This window comes from Vigna umbellata, chromosome 1, assembly GCF_029865625.1.
Source record: "Vigna umbellata cultivar VRB3 chromosome 1, Vumbellata_1.0, whole genome shotgun sequence".
Taxonomy (NCBI): Eukaryota; Viridiplantae; Streptophyta; class Magnoliopsida; order Fabales; family Fabaceae; genus Vigna; species Vigna umbellata.
This window is the reverse complement of record NC_142165.1, coordinates 11,996,041-12,021,579: the sequence shown is the minus strand read 5'-3', so window position 1 is coordinate 12,021,579 and position 25,539 is coordinate 11,996,041. Positions and strand designations below refer to the sequence as shown.

Below are 25,539 nucleotides of genomic sequence, written 5' to 3'. Positions count from 1 at the left end.
AATCGTGATTAAGCCTTTAAGTACGATGATTTTTCTATTAATAATAAAACAATATCATATTAGTTTTATAATTAATACTTTTGATAACTAAATGACTTTTCATTGGTTAAGCCTTCCATTGGGGATGACCTATCATTCCCCTCAGTCTCACGTTGGGTGTCGATATCATCATTGTAGGTTTCTCGAGATATTGTCTAGAGTTTTGTTACGATTTTATCCTTAAAAAGTATCTTGAAGCGTAAAGAGAGGAGGAAAGAATATTTAAATTGTCTTAAACTTTAACGATCTAGGAGTATTTGATAAAGTAGAAACATAAATTTTCATATGAAAATATAAAAGAAATGAATATTCATCTCTAATAAAGAGTTTAAGGAATTTATGATTTATTTTATAATCTCCTTATTTTTTAATTACTTTGTAAAATAAATAAAATATGGAAAAAGAAAAGTTAGGAAAATAAAAAATAAAGGAGATATGAGAGGGAGAAGAGAAAAGAAAAGAAAAACATTGACAGCAGAGCAAAATTACAATTTTTTTAATAGATATTTAATTGAAAACATTAAAAAAAACAGTATGTAAAAACACAAGTGTTAAAAGAAAAATACATGTGTGGTGATAAAAAAAACGATGTTGGGTTCTTTTTAAAAGCTGTTACGTCTTTTGTAAAAATTAAAAATTAGAAAAAGAAACCATGACATATCTTTTGATAACTTTTTATTATTGATATTTTAGAAAGAATTAAATAAAATTATTGTAAATACATAGAATTAGTTTTTACTATAAAAGCTAGTATTTTAACCTGCACGATATATACCGTAAATGTTTATTTTTAGAATTAAATGCTATAATAAATAATCTTGAATGTGTAAGTTATATTATAACTAAATTTTTAAAAACATAAATTATACTTAATATTTATAATAATAATATATTTTTCATGTATACATATGGTAAGAACCTGGAAATTTATTTGAAAATTTAATGGAGTATTAAGTTAATGAAGCTAGGAATTTATCCTTTAAAAGTCATTTTCAGACTCATTATGGTTTATTAACCCAACTTCATTCTCTCTTTAAAAACTTAGAACTCAGTCTTCTTCTCTCTGCCTTCTCTCTACCATTCCCTCACCTTCAGTCATTGCATGTTTGATTAGGTGGTGCTTAAGTGACCGCGACGCAGAGAGTTTCGCAACCATCCTATTAGATTCTCGTTCTTCAGCGGGTAAGTCGTTTCCCCTTTTTTCTCCGTGATTTTGGAACCTAGGGCATGTAATTCTGTTGGTTGCATGTAGCTAGTAATATTCCTTTCCATTTCTTCTGTTCATTTTAGCTCTAAGAGTTGTTTCCTATCACCAATGTGGTGAATGTAGGGTGTTGTGCGTTTCGTTGTGAGAGGTTCTGTGGAGTCATTATTGTGAGCTGTATTGTGAGAATCCTAGGTAAGGGGAGCTAGAATACTTCTTATTAATTAGTTGCATGTATGTGTATATATTGAGTTATGTATTAATTATGTTGTTTGGGATGTATGTTAAGTTCTGAGTAAATGAGATGATATGTATTGGTATGTTCATTTGTGAATTTGTGAATTGTTGCTTTTGATTTGATTCAAACGTGTTGTGTAACTGCAATTGAGGGTATGAGATGGGTATATTCCAAGTGTCGCAACCGGAATCGCGACGGGACGACGATCCAAAAAAAGAAACGGGTTTTAAAAAGAGATTTGGAGTCGCCACCATAGTTTATTATGGAAAACTATGGAAAAACCTCAAAACGATAAAGCACGGTCCACGAAAACCAAAGATTGGGTTCGGGAGTCGGTTACGCGTGGGGAAGGTGTTAGCACCCCACAACGCCTGCCCTAAGGCAGTACCTTTAACTAAATGCACGAATATGATGTGGGTTTCAAAATGTTTAACTATCCCTAAAATAAAAATAAAAATAAACAAAATATATTTTTTTAGTTTTTTTGGGCCCGACAAGGATTGACCTTGCTCCTACGTATTCTCATTCAAAATGAGAAATCAGGGTTACGTAGTTCTAGCTGAAAGACTGTTTGTTTGTTTGAAAAAGCAGATGTTTTTAATTTTTGGAGATTTTTATGTTTTTAATATTTTCGAGAAAAAGAAGGTAATGAGTACTAGGCCGACGCGAACGGTCGCACGAGTACTCATACCTTTAAAATGATATTTAAATATTTTTAATTATTTTTGAAAAGAAAGATAACGATATTAAGCACTAGGCCGATGCGAACGATCACACGAGCACTCATACTGTTATCTGCTTATTTAGGAAGACTTGAGAGCATTGAGTGCTAGGCTGATGCGGACGATCGCACGAGCACTCATACCCTCGTTTAATATTACGTAAATAAGAGAGAAAAGTATTGAACACTAGGACGATGCGAACGATCACACGAGTGTTCAACCTTTAAACATATTTTTTGAAATTTTATTTAAGAAGAAGAAAAGGTTTTTAGCACAAGGACGACGCGAGCGGTCACACGTGTGCTTAAACCTTTAAAACGTATACTTTTGTATATTTATTTAAGGAAGGAAGAAAAGGTTTTTAGCACAAGGACGACGCGAGCGGTCACACGTGTGCTTAAACCTTTAAAACATATTTTTGTAAATTTATTGAAGGAAGAAGAAGAGGTTTTTAGCACAAGGCCTACGCGAGCGGTCGCACGTGTGCTTAAGACCTTTTCAAAATATTTTTATTTGATTTTTAACTTTTGTAAAAGAAAGGAAAAAGATTTTCAGCACAAGGCCTACGCGAGCGGTCGCACGTGTGCTTAAACCTTTTCAAAATATTTTTATTTGATTTTTAACTTTTGTAAGAGAAAGGGAAAAGATTTTCAGCACAAGGCCTACGCGAGCGGTCGCACGTGTGCTTAAACCTTTTCAAAATATTTTTATTTGATTTTTAACTTTTGTAAAAGAAAGGGAAAAGATTTTCAGCACAAGGCCTACGCGAGCGGTCGCACGTGTGCTTAAACCTTTTCAAAATATTTTTTGTAATTTTTATGGAGAATAAAACAAACAAGTCTAACCGATATAAATAAAAACAAAAGCGCGTGGACTATCATAAAGGGGTTACATGCAATAAAAAACTAACTAATAAAAAGAAAACAAAAGCATAAAAATAAAGCAAGAGAAAAGCCCAACATGAATAGGGGTACAGAAATAAAAACCAGAGGTGTGGAGTGAAATTGAGGCTCTTTAATTTGGACCAAAACCCTTTTCTCCAACTTTGTATTTGGGTGTAAGGACAAAATTTGGGGGTGCCATTGGGTATTTGCTTGTCTGGCCCAAAGCCTCTTTTCGTTCCCACATCAGAAATCCTAAGACCTAAAGTCTCTCTCCCAAACGAGCCAGCCAAAGGAGGGACGTGCCTCGTCCTCCAACGCACATGCGCCGCCGCCTCCATCGAAATCGACCACCGCGCCACCACCTCTTCCAGTCTTGGCGTCGGCGGCAACCCCAAACGCCACCGGAACCGTTTCCAACCGCAGCGCCACTGCCTTTCTCTCTCGTCTCTCTGTCCTGGAATATTTGGACGTTGAGCCTTGCTACCAGTTGCAATCAATATGTGCTTAGCAGAGTAAGACAGTTTTGTGCCATCCAATTGTGTCACCTCAACCTCATTTGGACCAACTATCTTTGCCTCGCCTTCAAATAATTTAACCCCCGCATTGGATAACAGCCTCTTGTAAATTCCATTTAATCTGTTTATTTCATCTGTCTTCTTTTGCAAGAGCTTCTTCCAATTGAAGTCAACTTTCTCACTCAATTCCCACCCATAATTCCTGGCATCCTCGAGTTCACCTCCAAAAGATGCTCCATAGACCAAAATCTTTTTGGGAACACAACCACGAATAACACACGTTCCACCAACTCCTCCAATTGTTTCTGAGCTAATGGCATTAAACGGAAGCTCACAAATCCCCACCTTAGCTCCGTAATTCGATAAAAATCTAGTAGCACGAACACCACCACTTCCAGTCCCAATAATAAACAAGTCAAAGTCAAAATGCGTCCCTTGTTCTACACCTGGAACCGATTCAGCCTCACCGTCGATAAGCATCTTCCTGGCCATCGCTATCGAAAAAGTTGAACTAAATCTGCGTCGTTGCAATAGGAGAGTAACTAGGTTTGTTAATGAAGAAACCAATCAGAACAAGATTATGCAGAGAGTATATATATGTATGTATATATATATATATACTAAGGAGAAACAAAGAAAAAAAATGTGTTTGCAGGTGTCGGCAGGGTCATCCTCCACGTCTATCCTTCCAAAGTCCAGGACCTACTTCCATTTCCACATGCTGCTGCTGCTTCCAGCCAAAATCAAATGGGCATTCTCTCTTCAACGGTAGCCTTCCATATCTCCCTCTCCGTTCTTCCTTTTTTTCTTTCTCTACCTTACATCACTCTAAAAACCTCCTGGTTCTAGGGATGGGTGATGAAGGTGTCCCCTTGGGTGGTCCCCCCTCTCTAGGTTGCGGCTGAACGTAACCCTCCTTATTGCCAATTCCAGGACTTGCTTTTGTGCCCCTCTGCTGCCAACGTGTCCAGCCCAATTCCTGCTGCCAGTGTGTCCAATTGCTCCTGGACGTGGCATCAGCTGGACTGCTTTTGTTGGGCCGTGCTGAAGCTACCAATTACTGGATGCCACCAGTATGGGATGCTGGACCCGTGATGCGTTTGCTGCTGTCCTCCCAAGCTGCTGGAAGCGTGTTGTTACTGGATCTGCTGTCCGTGTGCTTGCTGGACCGTGCATCCAAGTGTGGGCCGTGATGGGCGTGCTGAAGCTGTTGTCCGTGAGTGTGAGGGAGTAACCATTTTTTCCTTTTTTCCTTTTTTTTCTTTTTGCTTTCTTTTTTAAAATACTTATATGAAAAATCAAATGAAATACAAAAAACAAAATAAAATAATAAAATTCATAAAAAACATAAAATAAAATAAGATGCAATAAAAATAAAAAAAAGAAAAACCTATATTATTTAGTCATCCGGACGAAATTGGGTGTTGACACCAAGATAGCAGCTGTTATGTTGAAAGTAAAGAGGATTGGTAGTGTTTTAGGTTATTATAGAGGAAGTGAGGTAGCGATTCTGAGAATTAGAGGTCAGGGGCTAGTGTGGTTTGTTGGGACAGTCTTAACAAGTGTATTGTGACTTGTTTGAGTCACCAAAGTGGTACAAATAAGTGTAAAGTGTTAGAATTGGGTTTGGAATCCTCAAGTGGTGATAATTGATGTTGAGGAGTAAAAGTTGAGTTGTAATTACCTTAAAATTGTATTATAAGGGTTTAGGAACATCTAGACAAGTTTAATTAGGTGTAAAACATGAATTAAGGGTGTTAGAAATTGGAGAAATGGCCTAGAAATGGTAAGGGCTGGTGTGAGTGCATGATTCTGCAGAATTTGCGTTCTGCAGATGATGCAGAGTCGCTATGCGAGTTGTCTCGCATAGCGAGTCCCTGCAGAGGGTGTTCTCTGTTTGAGTCATTCGTTGTGCGAGCTGGTGCGTTGTGCGAATGATTGGAGGGTGATGCTCTATGTCTGGCGATTAACATAGCGAATTTGGTCACTATACGACTGGAGGTGACTTGAAGCCACTGCCAATTTAATTCGAAAGACAAATTGGGCGCAAAGCGAGAGTTTTAGGGGGTTGGTATTTGTCTAGGCTCTCGCATAGCGACTTGGGTGCATTATGCGAGAGGTTGAAAGTCTGATGCACGCTGTGAGTTAATTCGCATGGCGAATTAGGGGAATGCGTTGTGCGAGACCATCTTGTCTCGCCTTGCAAATAGTGAGCATTGTATGAAACGTTCAGGGTTTTATTCTCTATCTTCTCTTTTATATTGTTTCACATAGAGTTCAGTGTTGTATGGTTTGTGAAGTATGTGTTGGAGCATATTATATTGTATGATGGGATTCAAACATGTTGTATACTGTTAAAATGAAAGTGTGTGTGATTCAAAGGTATGATTGGTGATTCAAAGTATGTGGTTTTAAAAGTATGGTTGATGGACGTAATTCCATGATCTTCAAGGAGAAGATTCATGGTGGTTCCCTTAATTGTTTAGAATGAAAGTAGGAGCTCAGTCTTGGGGGTCATCCTGAAACTCCAATGGTCTTTCTTCTCACGTAGAGAGGATAGGACCATGTGGTGAGGAGTGGCAAGAGGTCTTAGTCTTGGGGGCTTCCAGTACGCCTCAAGGCCCGGAACAGGCTAACCTCGTGAGTGTGGTAGGGTGGGGAACTCAAGTATCATAAGCCACCATTAGTACAAAACCCACCATAGCCCGACTATCATTCTAAGTCCGAACGAGTCAAGTTTAAAGTGTAACAAGTTGTGTTAAGTGATCCAGTATATATGAACTAAACTTGCATGTTGTGTGAGATTGTTATAACATGATTTTTGTATATCTAGCTCACCCTTCTGCTTGTGTTTGTCTTTTGTTTGTGTGTGTTTTCTGTTGCAATGATAATCCATTTGGATGTGAGTAGAGGTAGATGAGGTGCTTTGGAGCAGGCCTTGGAGGGAGATGACACCGCTGCTTAGCCTAGTTAAGATCCATAGGTTTCTGCTTATTTTGAAATATTTTATGGTGTTAAAGTTTTAAATTTAAAACCATTTTGAAATGAGTGTAACCTTATGACTTTATTTACAAGTCTTCTTCTAATTGTTCTATTATATTAAAATGTGGACTGCTAGATTATATAATTCTATATAATTTGAGATGTTACACATATTTGTTTTTAAATAGTATTGTAAATATTAGAGAATAATTTTATATAATTTGGGACGTTACTCATATTTGTTTTTAAATAGTATTGCAAATACTAGAGAATAAACATGAAGAATAAATAAAAAAAATGATTTTTTTGTTGTTGCATGATGTAAAATAAATATATAAAAAATCCCACAACATCTCTTTCTCACTTTACTAAGTCACTTGTAACTCATTATTTTTATTTCATTTATTTTTCAGCAACATATTTTACCATAATATAAAGAAACATAGAATAGTTATGATTAATTAGAATTGGATTTACAGAAAGATTATTTCTCTCTAAAAGTTTTATACTTTTTATGATATAAATGTAAGTATTGAATTTTAATTTATTTTTGTGAAAGTGTAATTTTTTACTCCTTTTTAACTGGCCTGGTCATAGGCCTTTATAATGTCATAATTTATTTAGTTATTTCCATTTGTTTTTTCAAATATGTTTAAATAATAAAATAAAGTTATTTCGTTTATCAAAGAGAAAGTAAATAGTATTGAACTAGAATGGATGAAACTTTAAAATGAACGTGGATAAAAATTATTATCCATAATATATTTTTTAAAACGGGTTGGATAAATGGTTCATAAATCATTTTTACTTTCATTTTATAAAAATTATCATCTCTACAAAAACTTTTTCTAAAGTTTTTTTTTTATATTTCCTCTAACCCTTTCTTGTGTGTTTGACATAAAAAAATCACTAATAAATTCACAACAAAGTGATCTATAGATTGAGTATTTATGCTTATAATATTTAATGTTTTTACAAATAAAAATAAAAGGGAATAATTATGAAATTCTCTTTATTAATTTTAAATAATTAGTGTATGCTGATTTACCTTCTACTCAATCAATACTCAATGTCATCGTTAACACACGAAATCATGTGATTGGTTGAGTGCCATGAAACCAAACTAAAAATTAAAAAAGTAATAATAAAACGTTTTACAAATTCTCCCCTCACATTATTATTAATAAAGGCTGACAAAAAGATTCTCTCTTTCATCCGGTCGTTTAAACCCAATAGCTTTGTCCCTTTACTCGAAGTCGGAAGTTACCACCCGCCATTGACGTCGCCCCCGGCGAAGAAGCTCTCCGCATGGATTTGCTCATTGTATAGTGATTGGGTTTCGGAATAAGGATCGGGGAGTGAAAACTCGCATGATCGTGCGAGTTTACGATCTCACTCGCGAGTTTAACAACATTGCAAGCGGCACCAAAAGGTTTTTTTATTGCCCACATACAGTTGTTGCTGCTGATTTTGGATGGTGTATTTGATATCTGGAACAATGCTTGTGATTTTAGATTCTGTTTATATTTTTTGGGTTTGTATAAGCAACCGCATTGGAGTTGTTCTAAAAAGGATTCTTATTTTGGGTGCTTTCACACGATAACTTTTGTTTTTTTCTTGGCTTTCTTATTGCCAATAGTTGCTAATTGGTGTGAGTTTCTTTGTGATGCATTGGAAGTTTAGACATGGTTCTTGATACATAGCGCTGTCGTGAAGATTGTAATTGTGTTGTTTCATTCGTCCCCTTCAATCAGCTTTACCTATTCCTTACCTCAACTTTTCAACGTCGCCAACAGCATCAAATACTATAATAGACCTCTGTTTATATGAATTTTTCCATGGAAGCTCAACAGATTATTTCCATATTTTGCCCAAAATCATCACTAGCTCCATCAATTCCAATGGTGAAGCAACCGTTCTCTTTAAATTTCGCTCCTCTAGACTCTTTATCGTCATACCCTTTTCTCCAGTCTCAGAATCTTGGCTTCCCTACTGGAGCTTTACATGCTGTCAGCTTTGTGCACAAAGAAATTTGTTCTAATTCTTGGAGAATACGGGGTAGCAAGAGTAGTAGTACTGCAGACCTAGAGGAGGACCATGAGGTGAGGGCTCAGGTCATAGTGAGAAGGAAAAAGCTAGCAGTTTTCGTGTCTGGCGGAGGATCAAACTTCAGATCAATTCACGAGGCTTCTAAAAGGGGATCTCTTCATGGAGATGTTACTGTATTGGTCACAAATAAAAGTGGTAATTATCTATATTAATATCATTTTACTTTCATTTTTTTCCCTTTTGTGTCATCATTTAGCTTAGCTAAATTCCTGCTTTTCCTAGAAGCGTATCTATCTCCTTCAATCTTAGCTTATAGTAATCACTGGATAATTGGATTAGGGTTGCATGCTTGCTAAACTTCCTTGTGTTGTATGAGCCTTGGTCTACTAAAATTGTTTCTTGTTTCATATTTTACAGAGTGTGGAGGTGCAGAGTATGCAAAAAATAATGGTATACCAGTTATATTGTTCCCTAAAGCAAAGAATGAACCAAAAGGGTTATCTCCCAGTGACCTTGTTGATACACTAAGGTTTGATGCTTCTTTAATTGGTTTCCTGTAATTGTATTTAACTTTAGACTTCAGGGTTCAGGGTCTTTATTTTTTTTTACTGAACCTGATGTGTGGATTCTTTGCAAAGCTGAAACACAAATAAAGAAATCAGTGTGACTCAAATATGGCAAAATCTGTGAAAGGAGACAAAGGATCACTTTCAATCTGCTTCATGAAGAGGTTAGATTATTAACATATAATACATTTTTAATCAGGAAATTCGAGGTAGATTTTGTTCTTTTAGCCGGATACCTCAAACTGATACCAGTGGAATTGATCCGAGCTTATGAAAGATCTATATTCAACATTCATCCATCACTTCTTCCAGCTTTTGGCGGCAAGGGCTATTATGGCATTAAGGTTCATAAAGCAGTCATTGCTTCTGGAGCAAGGTATACATCTCACGAAATATCTCAAGCATTTCAGTGAAACATTATTGTATTTGGTTCTTGATACCATTTCTGTGCTTCATTTTTCTGTGGTGGTCAGGTTTTCAGGTCCTACCATTCATTTTGTTGACGAACACTATGACACAGGGCGTATCCTTGCACAGCGTGTGGTCCCTGTGCTTGCTAATGATACTGCAGAAGAGTTGGCTGCAAGGGTTCTCAACGAAGTAATGGCAGACTATATCATGTTAGAAATAATATTCATGATATTTAGTTTATATTTTAATTTCCTAAAATGAGATGATGCACTTGTAGGGTCATCATTTAGTTGTTAGTGTCTCTTTGGTTGTACAAGTGTCTTCCTCTCACCTATCAAAGGAATGATAAATATCAATGTTTAGGTTTATCTTTTTTTTAGCTTTCATTACTAAATTTTAGAGTAGTTTAGTTATTTGCTTCCTATCAATCAAAGTGGACTCAGTTGATTACTGTTTACTTATTTATTTTTTAAACTTAGGAGCATCAATTATATGTTGATGTGGTGGAGGCTTTATGTGAAGATCGTGTCATTTGGAGGGAAGATGGTGTTCCTCTCATCCAAAGCAGAGAAAACCCCAATGAGTTTCACTGATTATCATTGATATGGTATGATACTCTTTTACATTTCTTTGAGTGCTGTAAAAGGTTTTTGTATACTAAATCTTTTTACTATGATGAAGTTTTGCATCTGATGGGACTTTTATTTCTGTTATAGGGAATTTTGGTTGTGAAAACTTCACATTTACCCCAAAGCTGTTGTAGTTAATGTTGTAACTATTAGGTAGGTAATTTTCGGTGCACTCATGTCACATCTCTAAGGAGACATATAATAAGCAAGAAGTGACAAACTTATCTCCTGATCTGATCTGCATAAACTGTTATATGCTCTCGGTGGATTCTAATATCGGGTCACAGAGCATATTTTTGGAGTCTTTCATTCCTTGCACAGGTTTCCATTAACATATCATGATTTTTCTCCTTAATAAAGAAATTATCTACTATACTATTTGGATAAGAAATTTGATGTGCCATAAGATATTTTTTTAATTTCTAAATATTTAGTCTGTGATTGAACTGTTTCTGAATGCCAAAGCTTTTACTGCTATGCATCAGTTCTTTGCTACCCATTTATTCACAAGTATTCTCCTGCTATACTTGATTTGAAGACTGTTAAAGGTAACCCAAATTAAACTTTGAATAATATTACTTTGGAAGGTTGTCATATAATGTTATTTTTGCATTTTCAAAAAAAAAAGTGCTAAATATAAGTGACACTGTTAAAACGAGATCACAATAGCCAAGATAAACGTTAACCAATAAAAATTGTAAGTGAGCACAGGAAGGAAGTTAGGAAATGTTAGAAGAATACATGTAGAAGCTTTGCAACTTAGAATAGTTGGTTTGCCATAGGGGATTTAAATTCAAACAACTATTTTCCCCTTCTGTAGGAGGATGTGGAATATTCATATTGGCAAACAAAGCATTTATATAATTGATTGTAGGAAAATCACATTTCTGAATCGTAGAGTCCGGATTCATAATCTAAAAGATATTTTACAATGCTTCCATAATCCCCACCACATATTTCCATTCAGCAAGCCTGTGTTATGTGTTGCTGTCATTATCATGGTCTCTTACTCAGCACAATCACTAGCGTTGAAGCATTCCTCACTGCAACTTCACCAAGAAACCAAGTACGTCCAACACCACCTTAACCACTTCAGTTTCCTGGAACTACCAATGTTCCGGTAGCGACTTCATTCAGTCGTTCAATTGAGGTTGACGGAAGAGAGGAAGAAGAAGAGACTGGGAATCAGGGATGCAAAGTAAGCCAAACCATGACCTATGATATTCCTTCTTCGTTCTCCTTATATTTGAAGCAACTATGGGATTGTTTCCAGATTCTACAGTACCAAATACTGACTTGCTGCTACAAATTTTCTGAATTGTGTATTTCCTAATATAATTTGGACTATTGAATTATACACTGTATAATTAATAATTTATGTTAAAAATTGACTGTAGATGGTGGAATCTAAAAGTTAATTTCTAACATTATATTAATAATTTAAATTCTATAATTTAAAATAGTTTTTCAAATTCTAGATTACATAATTAAAAAAGATTCTACATTTTGAGAATCAAAAGGTAAAATAGGCATTTTGAAATTTAAGCTACAAAAAGAAAATTTCTCTTATAAAAATAGTCAACATTGATAGTGTGTTTGGATTGAGATTTTACTATGGCAATTCATTTGTTAAGAGATTTAAATGTTTTATGGCAAAATATGTTTGAATAAGAAACTTTTAAAGAAATTAAACTTTAAAATTTTATTAAAGTTTAAAATTAGACAATTTTAAAATTCACTTTAAAATTAAGATTATTTTTTATATATTTTCAAATTTTTATTTAACTCAATTTTGATTTTGAACGACATTGATTCGATCAAGATTGAGATATTGTCGGGATGTGGGTTTTCTGGTCTTGGTCATCTTTTTCATATTATATGCAACAACAACGGAGGTATTCTAAAAAAATGTTATAAAAGTATAAAATTATAAAACTACAAAATATTAAAATTGTAAAATTACAAAATTATGAAATTAAGAAATTATAAAAATATATAACTATAAAATTATATTTTTAATTTTTTAATTTTGATTAATTTTAAAAACAATTTTCGTTAAATACTACAAATATTATATTGAGATTGCAACAAAATATTATGTTGCAATAGTGTCACATTACATCATAAAAAAAATCTAACTTTAGAACTCAATTAAAAGAATGTAAATTTTTTAAAAATTAATAAACAAGAAAATTCAATAAGAACTTAATTAGAATTTTCCAAATTTATTAAAAACTTAAATTTTAATTAAACCTTAAATTTTACCTTACCTAATTACTATACTGATGTGTTCTGCACATCAATGTTAAGACTTTTAATGACAATTAGTTTGAAACACGTGTCTAAGATGGTTGATGTTTGGTACGTGGTTTTATTAATAGAGATTAAGATAATAAATATTTTTAAGTTTATAATTAAGTTTGAAATACAATTTATCTTAAAAATAATGTATAGGTTTAAAAATCATTATGTCTATAAAAATATAAACCGTTATTATGTCTATAAAAATATAAATAGTGAATTTTATAAAATATAAAAGATAAAACATGTGTAAAAATAGAAGGATATACAAAAATTTGTAGAATTGACTCGTTAAAAATATAAATTATTGATAAATAGATTGATGTAATGTTAATTGTTAGACTCATCTAATCAATGCATTGCCAAACTTATTTAATATGTGCTCTTAAACTTGTCTAATCAATATATGGATACATTCCTTTAATGTATATTGTTTAATTAGTCTAATTAGTATTTATACAAACTTGTAGAATGTATATTGCAAAACTCGTTTAATAATTTAATGGATTGATTCGTCTAATAATATACTCATTTAATATGTGTATGACATGTAATGTATATTGTTAGATTTATCTAGTTAGTATATAGACATGTTCGTCTAATGTGTATTTTTAGACTCATCTAATCAATGTATAAAATAACTCATTTAATATTTGTTGTTATACTTATTTAATCAGTATATGGACAAACTAGTTAATATGTATTGTTAGACATGTATAATATTGTTAGATTTATCTAATTAGTGTATCGACGTATTCGTCTAATGTGTATTTTTAAACTCATCTAATCAATGTATAAAATGACTCATTTAATATGTATTGTTATACTTATATTTAATCAGTATATGGACAAACTCGTTAATATGTATTGTTAGACATGTGTAATATTTTTTTCTATACTCATGTAATCAATGTATGAATAAACCTGTCTAGTGTGTATTATGTAAGATCCTTGAAAATATTTGTTAGATACTTAAAAAAAAAAAAAAAAAAAATTATTTTGGAAAGGATAAGTGTTACACGTAGCATTGAGATCAGAATTCACCAATTTGCAAATAAAAAATTATTTTTGTAATAGTAAAATGAATAAAAAAATGAATAGTAAAAATGAATAGTAAAAATGAATAGTAAATTTTTTTACTATAAATAGCCAAGGGGGGAGGCTGGAAATTTACACCAAAATTCTAGAGAAATTGTGAGAGAAGAGAGTTGGAGTAAATTCTAGTTGAAGAGGGGAAATTCTGGAGGTTTCCGGAGAACGGTTTGAGAAGAGGAAACTAAGTCTGGAATAGAGGTAAGGGGAGCTAACTTTGAGTATTTCCCTTTGTATTATCTTGAGTCTTGAATATGCTATATTTTGCGTTTGTCTGATCTTAAATCTTGAATATGGAGTATTTTGTTTCTGTATGATCTTGAATTTAAATGAGAGTATGCTTTTGTGTTGATATCTAAGTGTGATAGTTGTAAAATGTGATGTTGATTATGTTATGCCATTTGTATGTTATTAGTTGTTTATTTTTGTATTTTGGAAGGATTAGAAATTGTCTAACCGGCTCTGCCAGATTCAATTTCTTATTTCCCCAAACATTTTATTGCTTTCCTTATTTATTTTTATTGTATTTTGGAAGGATTAGAAGTTGTCTAACCTCTGCCAGATTCAACTTCTTGTTTCCCCAAACTATTTATTGCTTTACTTATTTATTTTATTGCATTTTTGGAATGGATTAGAAGTTGTCTAACCGGCTCTGCCAGATTCAACTTCTTGTTTCCCCAGACATGTTAATGTTCGTGTTATTTAATTATATTGTATTTTTGGATGGATTAGAAGTTGTCTAATCGGCTCTGCCAGATTCAACTTCTTGTTTCCCCAGAAATTTTATTGTCTTATCTATTTTTTTTATTGCATCTTTGTGGAAGGATGAGAAGTTGTCTAACCGGCTCTGCCAGATTCAACTTCTTGTTTCCCCTGAATTTTTATATTAATATTATTTTGATGGTAAGGGCAACTAATTATTTTTGTATGAATTTATAAATATACGAATGTTGAACTGGTGTTCTCTTGCGAAACTGTTTTATGACTTTTATTATATTGGGTGTTATAACTGAAACTGTTAAATTGTACATGTTGAGATGCGATGAATTTATTGAATGAGTTTGTTGGCTGAAATTGATCTTGTTGGAAGGTCTGGAGTAAGGGTTCTGTAATTGCTTATATATGAGTATTAAATAGATATACAGATACTGTTTGAGGTTGTTGTGAGATGAAGTAAAAATATTAAAATTAGACATTTTAGATTTAGAGCATAAGACAACAAGGTAGATAAATTAAATAAATAAATTGATTAATTATTGAGGGCCTCCCTTTGTTGGTAGGATAGAGGAACCTTAAAAACCTGAGTTGGCACATCCCTGATCATAGAGCAGCCCTGGCCTGGTCCAGTCAGTTGTGACTAGTCATATGTGCTGACGTCGAAGGTGAGTTTGATGCGTTCAGACATCTGGGTCCTCTCCGGTGACCAATTGGAGTAAAGAAAAATCTCTACTAGGATGAAAATAAAATAAAACAAGTTGATTGTAGATGCATAATATTATCATGGTAAAAATTTCATATATATTTTATTTATTATTACATTGAGCCCAGACTTTAATATGTAGTTCCTACGATATGTTGATATATTTTGGTTGATCCATGATCTTTGTTTGGTGAAAATATGTTGAGTTATACTCGTTATGGGCAAAAATGAGTTTATAATATGAAGCATAATATATGGTAATATGTTTAATTTATTGATACCAAAACGGGTTATTATAAATTCTTGATTAAAGAATGAACATGATTGAGTTAGGTGGATAAGAGGGTATGAATTGTTGGTTTTATGAAATGTTGGAGTGGATATGAGAAATCATTACTTATGAAATGATGTTTACTACCGGGAGTAGTATGTTCGAGTTATACCATGAGAGTTTGGTATGAGCAAAGTAACACCTGAGGTTTATGAAAGCAGGCAGAAAGTGGTCTGACCATAAGGCTTTGACATAAACATATGATTCGTAAGTTATAAAGAAGCAGGCAGAGAGGGGTCTGACCATAAGGCTTCAGAAAGTAAGACATAGTATATAAGTGAGGCTTAAGGAAGCAGGCAGAGAGCGGTCTGACCATAAGGCTTCATGAGTAAGCATGGTACACTTGTAAGATTTATGGAAATGGGAAAGATGACTTTGATAATGATGAATTAATGACATCGGAATAATGATATTTTATCAATTGCAAAAATACATGATTATAATATTTTTATTACAAGTTTAATGATTTTATGATAAGGTTGGCTTACCCTTATTTGTTTGTACTATGATCATATAACTCATGTTATATGTGATTAGATAATGTTGCAGATGCGGTTGAACAAGCTTAGAGATGAGAGAGATGCGGGCAAAAACTTTCAGGGGTTTTTGTAAAAGAATAAATTTGTATGGGGAAGATTATGTTGTGTAAAACTTATAAGTTGAAATTTCAATGGTGAAGACTATATTGTTTAAAGTTTGTAAGTTTGGTATTGTACTTTGGATTAAATGAAATAAAGTTTGATTGTTTATAAGAGATATCAAATTAATTTAGTCTCTACTATCAGTAATACCCTTTAAAATAGTAGGGTGTTACATTTTGGTATCAGAGCAATGGTTTTCGAAAATATTTTGGGACTCTGGGGAGTGAAATTATTATTCTTAGTAAAATATCAATTGAGTTGATTCTTATTTTATTGGAAACTAGACTCAAAGAGCTTCAATTTGACTACTCATACGCATATTTTGGACTTCGGGAAGGGGTCTAACCGAGCTGGGGAAAACGTGACAGTTTTGCTATCTAGGGGCTAGCGTCCAACCTTAATTTTAGGTGTATTTTTTTTACATGTTGCAACTTTTTGGAGTGAGTAGGTTGTGTTCTGCACTAGGAGAACATTTTGGGACCCTTTGGAGACTTTCCTACCATGTTTTAGGGCTGGAAAATGGTTTAGAATGGTCCATTGGTTGTTTATTATTGTTAAGTGCCAAGTGCATGGGTCCTTAGTTGTCTAAGGCATCTTCTTTTAATTCCAAATCAGATTTGGAGTTTTGGAGGAGAGTAGAGAGGTCCTTGGTGGGAGGTGAACGAAATCCTAAGTGTCCTAAGTGTGGAGGCTGACTTGGTCTAGCAAGGAGGAGATGAGTTGCTCTCTTTGAAGAAGAGTTTAAGGTGTTTGAGCCTTCAAGAGGTAAGGGGAGCTAACTCAACTTGATTTCTAGAATTTTGTAGTTAGAAATATGGTTCCAATTGCTTGACTTTGATGAAGGGGAGCTAATCCTTTATTGTTATGATCATGAATATGAATATGTTAAAAAAAAAAAAAAAAAAAAAAAAAAAAATTGGTAATGGTAGTTATATATTGACTTGTGTAAAATTTGGTTTTCATGATTATAATTTCTTATTTTCGAGTTACTGTGGTGATAAATTTCTATTAATTGTTTTTACCGTTGGATTTAGCTAAAATTTTAATATGTGAATCCTAAGACATATTACTAAACTTTGACTGTTCGGATTTGAAAATAGAAGTCTGCACTGGGAGAAATAAATCCTGTAAGTTTGAGTAAATTAGTTACCCCTGTAGTTCTGTTACTAAGTTGTCTCAGTAAAATATAGAATTCTGACCTATTTGACCGTTAGATCAACCTCAACATTTGATATAGAATCCCTAAGACATATTAATACATTGTGACCGATTGGATTTGTAATTAAAGGTGTATGCTTAGAGAAAGAAATTTCGAAAGTTTGAAATATTTGATGAACACTATAATTCTGTTCTTACGTTATATTGGTAAAAATTTCATGTATATTCCATTTACTGTTAGATTGAGCCCAAACTTTAGTATGGAGTTCATAAGACATAATAGGTGATCTTGACCGTTCAGATTTGGAATTAGAAGTCTGTGCTTAGAAGAATTCATTCCGTATTTGGAGTTTAACCGAGAACCACTTAAATTTCTGTCTCTGAGTTAGCTCGGTAAAACCTTCATATCTACTTAGTAAACCGTTAGATTAACTTGAAAACTTTAGTATGAAGCGCGTAACAGATAGGGACATACTTCGACCGTTCGGATTTTAGATCGGAGGTACCGATTTAGGGATATTAATTTCGTAACTTCTCAGGGATTTCAATATTGCTTAATTTATGTTTTTGGATCATTTATACAAAATTGATGATTTCTGCCTCATTAACCGTTGAATTGGACTGAAAATCTTACCATATAATCTAAACATGTTGTTGATTAGTTTGATTGGTTCAGATTGTCGATAAATAATATGTTGAAAAAGGTAATTTGGTTAATTTGTGCTACTTTGATAAGTAGGCAGGATGAGATGATGAAGGAAGAGATAAAGAGAATGATATAAATCGGGCTACTTTGATAAGTAGGCAGATTAACTATACTGTGCTACTTTGTAAGTAGACAGTATTGTCTTGTTGCGCTACTTTGGTAAGTAGGCAGAAGATCTTGTTTCATGCTACTTTGGTAAGTAGGCAAATTAATTATACCGTACTGCTTTGGTAAGTAGACAATAATGTCTTGCGGTGCTACTTTGATAAGTAGAGAGAATAACTTGGTTTGTACTACTTTGGTAAGTAAGTCAGATAAGGTGAAGTTGTAACACTTTGATAAGTGGAATTTTAAATTTCAGAAGTTTATGAACTGTGTGAAATTTTATTTTAGAAGACTTGTGTTGTAATAAATCACTTAATATTTTGTTGGTGTTGAAAATTGTTAAAGAAAAGTTGTATATGTATTTTTGTGGAAAAATAAATTGTAACGCCTAAATTGGGGTATTACACTATTGGGTATCAGAGCAATGGTTTTCGAAAATCCATATCTCTTTTGTAAGTAATCTTTTGTTAAATAGTCTTTGTTTAAATAAATAATTTTCGAGGACGAAAATAAATGTTGTTGGGGAGATTGTAAGATCCTTGAAAATATTTGTTAGATACTTAAAAAAAAAAAAAAAAAAAAAAAATTAGTGAATAGTAAATTGTGAATAGTAAATTGTGAATAGTAAAAAAAAAAAAAAAAAAATTATTTTGGAAAGGATAAGTGTTACACGTAGCATTGAGATCAGAATTCACCAATTTGCAAATAAAAAATTATTTTTGTAATAGTAAAATGAATAAAAAAATGAATAGTAAAAATGAATAGTAAAAATGAATAGTAAATTTTTTTACTATAAATAGCCAAGGGGGGAGGCTGGAAATTTACACCAAAATTCTAGAGAAATTGTGAGAGAAGAGAGTTGGAGTAAATTCTAGTTGAAGAGGGGAAATTCTGGAGGTTTCCGGAGAACGGTTTGAGAAGAGGAAACTAAGTCTGGAATAGAGGTAAGGGGAGCTAACTTTGAGTATTTCCCTTTGTATTATCTTGAGTCTTGAATATGCTATATTTTGCGTTTGTCTGATCTTAAATCTTGAATATGGAGTATTTTGTTTCTGTATGATCTTGAATTTAAATGAGAGTATGCTTTTGTGTTGATATCTAAGTGTGATAGTTGTAAAATGTGATGTTGATTATGTTATGCCATTTGTATGTTATTAGTTGTTTATTTTTGTATTTTGGAAGGATTAGAAATTGTCTAACCGGCTCTGCCAGATTCAATTTCTTATTTCCCCAAACATTTTATTGCTTTCCTTATTTATTTTTATTGTATTTTGGAAGGATTAGAAGTTGTCTAACCTCTGCCAGATTCAACTTCTTGTTTCCCCAAACTATTTATTGCTTTACTTATTTATTTTATTGCATTTTTGGAATGGATTAGAAGTTGTCTAACCGGCTCTGCCAGATTCAACTTCTTGTTTCCCCAGACATGTTAATGTTCGTGTTATTTAATTATATTGTATTTTTGGATGGATTAGAAGTTGTCTAACCGGCTCTGCCAGATTCAACTTCTTGTTTCCCCAGAAATTTTATTGTCTTATCTATTTTTTTTATTGCATCTTTGTGGAAGGATGAGAAGTTGTCTAACCGGCTCTGCCAGATTCAACTTCTTGTTTCCCCTGAATTTTTATATTAATATTATTTTGATGGTAAGGGCAACTAATTATTTTTGTATGAATTTATAAATATACGAATGTTGAACTGGTGTTCTCTTGCGAAACTGTTTTATGACTTTTATTATATTGGGTGTTATAACTGAAACTGTTAAATTGTACATGTTGAGATGCGATGAATTTATTGAATGAGTTTGTTGGCTGAAATTGATCTTGTTGGAAGGTCTGGAGTAAGGGTTCTGTAATTGCTTATATATGAGTATTAAATAGATATACAGATACTGTTTGAGGTTGTTGTGAGATGAAGTAAAAATATTAAAATTAGACATTTTAGATTTAGAGCATAAGACAACAAGGTAGATAAATTAAATAAATAAATTGATTAATTATTGAGGGCCTCCCTTTGTTGGTAGGATAGAGGAACCTTAAAAACCTGAGTTGGCACATCCCTGATCATAGAGCAGCCCTGGCCTGGTCCAGTCAGTTGTGACTAGTCATATGTGCTGACGTCGAAGGTGAGTTTGATGCGTTCAGACATCTGGGTCCTCTCCGGTGACCAATTGGAGTAAAGAAAAATCTCTACTAGGATGAAAATAAAATAAAACAAGTTGATTGTAGATGCATAATATTATCATGGTAAAAATTTCATATATATTTTATTTATTATTACATTGAGCCCAGACTTTAATATGTAGTTCCTACGATATGTTGATATATTTTGGTTGATCCATGATCTTTGTTTGGTGAAAATATGTTGAGTTATACTCGTTATGGGCAAAAATGAGTTTATAATATGAAGCATAATATATGGTAATATGTTTAATTTATTGATACCAAAACGGGTTATTATAAATTCTTGATTAAAGAATGAACATGATTGAGTTAGGTGGATAAGAGGGTATGAATTGTTGGTTTTATGAAATGTTGGAGTGGATATGAGAAATCATTACTTATGAAATGATGTTTACTACCGGGAGTAGTATGTTCGAGTTATACCATGAGAGTTTGGTATGAGCAAAGTAACACCTGAGGTTTATGAAAGCAGGCAGAAAGTGGTCTGACCATAAGGCTTTGACATAAACATATGATTCGTAAGTTATAAAGAAGCAGGCAGAGAGGGGTCTGACCATAAGGCTTCAGAAAGTAAGACATAGTATATAAGTGAGGCTTAAGGAAGCAGGCAGAGAGCGGTCTGACCATAAGGCTTCATGAGTAAGCATGGTACACTTGTAAGATTTATGGAAATGGGAAAGATGACTTTGATAATGATGAATTAATGACATCGGAATAATGATATTTTATCAATTGCAAAAATACATGATTATAATATTTTTATTACAAGTTTAATGATTTTATGATAAGGTTGGCTTACCCTTATTTGTTTGTACTATGATCATATAACTCATGTTATATGTGATTAGATAATGTTGCAGATGCGGTTGAACAAGCTTAGAGATGAGAGAGATGCGGGCAAAAACTTTCAGGGGTTTTTGTAAAAGAATAAATTTGTATGGGGAAGATTATGTTGTGTAAAACTTATAAGTTGAAATTTCAATGGTGAAGACTATATTGTTTAAAGTTTGTAAGTTTGGTATTGTACTTTGGATTAAATGAAATAAAGTTTGATTGTTTATAAGAGATATCAAATTAATTTAGTCTCTACTATCAGTAATACCCTTTAAAATAGTAGGGTGTTACATATTACAATATTCATTAAAATAATAAATGAACATATTTGTCTAATGTTGATTAATAGACTCATTTAATTTTATGTAGGGGAAAATTTGTATAATGTATATTGTTATAATCGTTTAATAAGTATATGAATGACTTGTGTCTAATGTGTATTGCTAAACTTGTTTAATAAATACATTGACAATCTTGTATAATGTACATATTGTTAGACTCATGATATTTTTGTTAGATTTGTCTAGTATGTGTTGCTAGACTCGTCTGATCTAAGTGTAATAAAAAATTATATTCAAAAATAGTATAAAAAATAATTCATACTTCAAGTATAAGTTAGTCATTGATAACTTATTAAATGATTAAGTAATTAAAAATTATGAAAGGGTAAAATTAGAAATGAAATAAATAACACAAGAAAAATAATATTTTAAACATATAAGTTATTCCTAATTAAGTATATTAAAAAAAATAGATAAAAACTTTTAATTGTGACTAAAATGTGTCTGACAACACAAATTAAAAAAAAAAGTAAGTATTTTCTTATTTTAAAAATTAACTAATTTTTAAAATAACTTTTAGAATTGCATATCATAGTTTAAGTTGATTAAGAGAAAAAATTCATGTGAGAGAAATATTTTTATATGACAATATAAATAAATATTATTTTTTTAAATAATATTACATTAAGAAATAAAAGTAAAATACAATTTTTAAAATTCAACTTTATTAAATGCCAACCATAAAAAAGGATAAGATTAAAAATAAAAAAATAGTATACAAATAATTAATACTTTAATATAAATTATTCTTTAATAATTTATTAAATGATCAAGTGATTAAAAATTATAAATGGATAAAAACAAAGCATGAAAAAAATTAGTATAGAGAAAAATGAGCTAATATTTTTAATTTAAATTATTTTTTAATAATAAATATATATTGAAAAGTATATTAATTTTTTTAATGATGATTAAAATGTGTCTAAAAACACACATTGGATTAAGTAATGATTTATTTATTTAAAAAATATAAAATTTAAATAGATTTTAAAAATGCATGTCATCTATTAAATTGATTAACAATATAATTCGAACTTTATACTTGATATTTTTTAGATCATCAAATTTGAAAAAGTAGTAGTTATATTTAAAAACTAAAATAATAATTTATTAGATATTAAATGATAAAGTTAAATATATTGTTACTTGTATGGTAAATAAATTTAAAAACAAATGAAATGGAAACAATAGTGAAACAAATTTTTAGAAAAACATTTTTTTATATGATAATATAACTCAAAAAAATAAATATAAATGTTAAATAACTAAAAACTTAACTTTTGAGACATTTGTCAACAATGAATAATAAAATGAATTTGTTAGTATTTTTTTTCTTGTATCAAAATAAATATAAATAGAAAATAAACCAAAAGTGTCAAATGATTAAAAAACTAACTTTTGATACACTTATCAACAGAATAAAATGAATAATAAAAATAAATTTATTGTATTTTTTTATACCATAATATGTTTTCATTTAATTGTCGTAATTTTTTAAAATTTAATTAAATAAAATCATGTATAAAGAATGACATGTTGACTCGAAGATACCAAACACAAAATCTATTGAAAGGTACTTATTGTTTGAATTATATAGAGTAGGATATTAGGTGGTAAAAAATTAATGAAGAATTTGACATCGTTTAAATACGATTTTGATGTATAATTATTTATGCAGTGAACTCGTTTTAACCAGTTAAATCAAGTTTTATAAGATGTGTTACAATTAGTATATAAATAAATAAAATAAAAGATTTTGATCTCTCGTATTATAAGATGAATTTTTAAATTTAATATTTTTATACGAGGGGATCATTGGATGATAAATTATAATTATCATGACTAATTGATTTATGTTATAATAATGTATAGTGTAAATCAATTAATATATTTAATTATATTTTTAGATGATTGTTATCACCTGAGACTAAATTAAAAACACATTTTGAAGAATATAAAATGTTTCATCTATATCTATATACAAAAGAATTTTTTTGTGTTGTACACGTTTCTTTTCCAAATTTACTTTTTCATTTTTTTTTAAAATAATCACTTTATCAAATTTATCATTTCTTTAAATGTTACCTTTTTCTTTTCAATTTAACAATATTTTAGAACTTCAAAATTTTCTCATGAAATAATAATATTACGATATTATATAAGGTTATATAACGAACAAATAGTTTCTTTAACTTTAAATTTATCTAATAAACATATTATCATTAAGTGATATTTTACTTTAAGCTCATTTATTGAACACATGCTCGTCCAACAAATATGTATAATTTTGCAAAAAAAGACTCTACAACTTTATATTAGATACACATATTAAATTCAATCTAATTACTAATTATAGATGCTAAAACAATCAACCATCATATTAATCATCATTCAATTACTTTATTCACTTCAATGTAATATCAACCATCCAATATATCAAAATTTCAATGGCATCATGGCTAAAGATAATTCAAAACTCTTAACTCTCAACATGTCATATTTCATTGAACAACTCGTTTATAAAAAATCTATTCATACTTTGAACTAATAGAATTCTACAATTCTAAACACTCGTTAAATTTTAAAACACATGTTTTTAAACTTTCACACATCAATTTTTTTTTTTTATTTCTAGACTTAAATTTTTCAAATACCTATTTGAAGACAATATTAGCTATATTTAATTTCCATACCATGTTTTTTTTTTTACTTTACAAATTGTTATGTAAAGTTGGTTATAATTAAACATTGGTGTAAGTATATATAATTTGATGTTTTCTAACAATTGAATTTAGTATGAGTTGTCTCATTGTAAATAAAAATGAATGTATACATTGAGAAAGAGACACAAATATTTTAAACAATATTGACTTATTATCAATCTTTAAAATTATAATTATTACTTCGATAAAAAGTCATTAACAATGATCCTATTAATATTATTGTTTTAAAGCTTAATAATATTTTTATCCTTATATTTATAGTAATATTTTTTTATTTAAAGTGATCTTGTAATTTTTAAAAGCGATCCTTTTCTTAGATTAACATTAAAGATGATGAACTAATATACGTTAATACAATAGCATGCTGTTTTTAATGCAGTTATTCTAATATTAAAGATAAAAATGAAAAAAATATGAAAGCTTTATCTAAGTGAAATAACACACTGATTTTTTTTAAAATTATACTGAATCAGATATAAATAAAAGAAAAACATAGAAAATAAAAGATGTTAAACTTTTAAATTTCTTAACAACATTATCAATGTTTCAGTTTGACTAAGTGTTACTAGATAGCTAAGAATTATTTTTTAAATATTTCACCAATTACAATTTGACTTTAAATATTCCTGTTTTTTTTTTGTTTTTTTTACATAAAATCATTCAGGAATAATGAAATTAATTTTGTAATGACTGAAAATTATGTGCAGGTCAATGTTAACTTTGCATCTTTTTTTATAGATTGAGTGAAATCAATGCTAGAACACTGTCATTAATTTGATCAGTTGTTTCCATGATTAATGTCATAATAGTTTTAGATTGCAAAATATCTATCATTCTTTTATTGGTGCATAAAATCAAGAAATATATGGTTTTCATAGTTTGTTATTAAAAGGTTTTGTATAATATCATACAAAGTGCATATACTCTATCGTTTCTTGTATGTAAAGGATATATTTTGGAATTTCATTTTCAAATTTTGCACTTATCTATATCTAAACAATTGAATTTGAGATATATATTTCAACAATAACAATTATATGATCTTAAAAGTTTGTTATTATAAAATTATGTATATCAATAGAAAGTGGTTATAATATTTTATCATTGAGTATATAAAAGATATATAGTGAAAATTCATTCAATTTTGTGCAAAATATATATCTAAACAAATACATTATTTTGTAATATTTAATACTTAACAATAATACCAAATATATGATGCATTACATAAATAATCTCAAAACTACTTCCTCTTAAATTAATTAGTTTATTTTGTGTGAAATCTTCCAGCCAAATCTCTCTCTAAAAATAGAAGAAATATTATGATATAGCTTTACAATATGCTTTATAACTATGATACATATTTTAATAACTTTTCCTGTGATTTTTTAGGAAGAAAATTTAAAAAGAAAAACTATTGTAAATTTGTATTTACTATCAAAGCCCTCGTTTTAATTTGTAAGAT

The 25,539-nt window shown here is 30.8% G+C and overlaps 1 protein-coding gene and 1 pseudogene across 3 annotated transcripts; one reads left to right on the top strand and one right to left on the bottom strand.

Moving 5' to 3' along the window:
• Window positions 1-3,108: 3,108 nt before the first annotated feature.
• On the bottom strand, window positions 3,109-4,170 carry LOC148204646 (glutathione reductase, cytosolic pseudogene; annotated as a pseudogene).
• A 3,608-nt stretch (window positions 4,171-7,778) lies between these two features.
• Window positions 7,779-11,635, top strand: LOC124831558 (phosphoribosylglycinamide formyltransferase, chloroplastic-like). Of its 3 annotated transcripts, XM_047305580.2 has the most exons (7): window positions 7,779-8,016; window positions 8,268-8,828; window positions 9,051-9,162; window positions 9,399-9,575; window positions 9,673-9,819; window positions 10,090-10,217; window positions 10,327-11,635. In XM_047305580.2, the coding sequence occupies exons 2-6, from the start codon at window positions 8,411-8,413 to the stop codon at window positions 10,211-10,213; spliced, it is 978 nt and encodes a 325-aa protein (XP_047161536.1). In that variant the 5' UTR covers window positions 7,779-8,016; window positions 8,268-8,410; the 3' UTR covers window positions 10,214-10,217; window positions 10,327-11,635. The 3 variants fall into 3 exon arrangements, with proteins under 3 accessions (XP_047161536.1, XP_087951273.1, XP_087951278.1); XM_088095152.1 differs by having other exon boundaries at window positions 7,780-8,828; window positions 9,673-9,799; XM_088095147.1 differs by having other exon boundaries at window positions 7,779-8,828; window positions 10,090-11,635.
• Window positions 11,636-25,539: the final 13,904 nt, after the last annotated feature.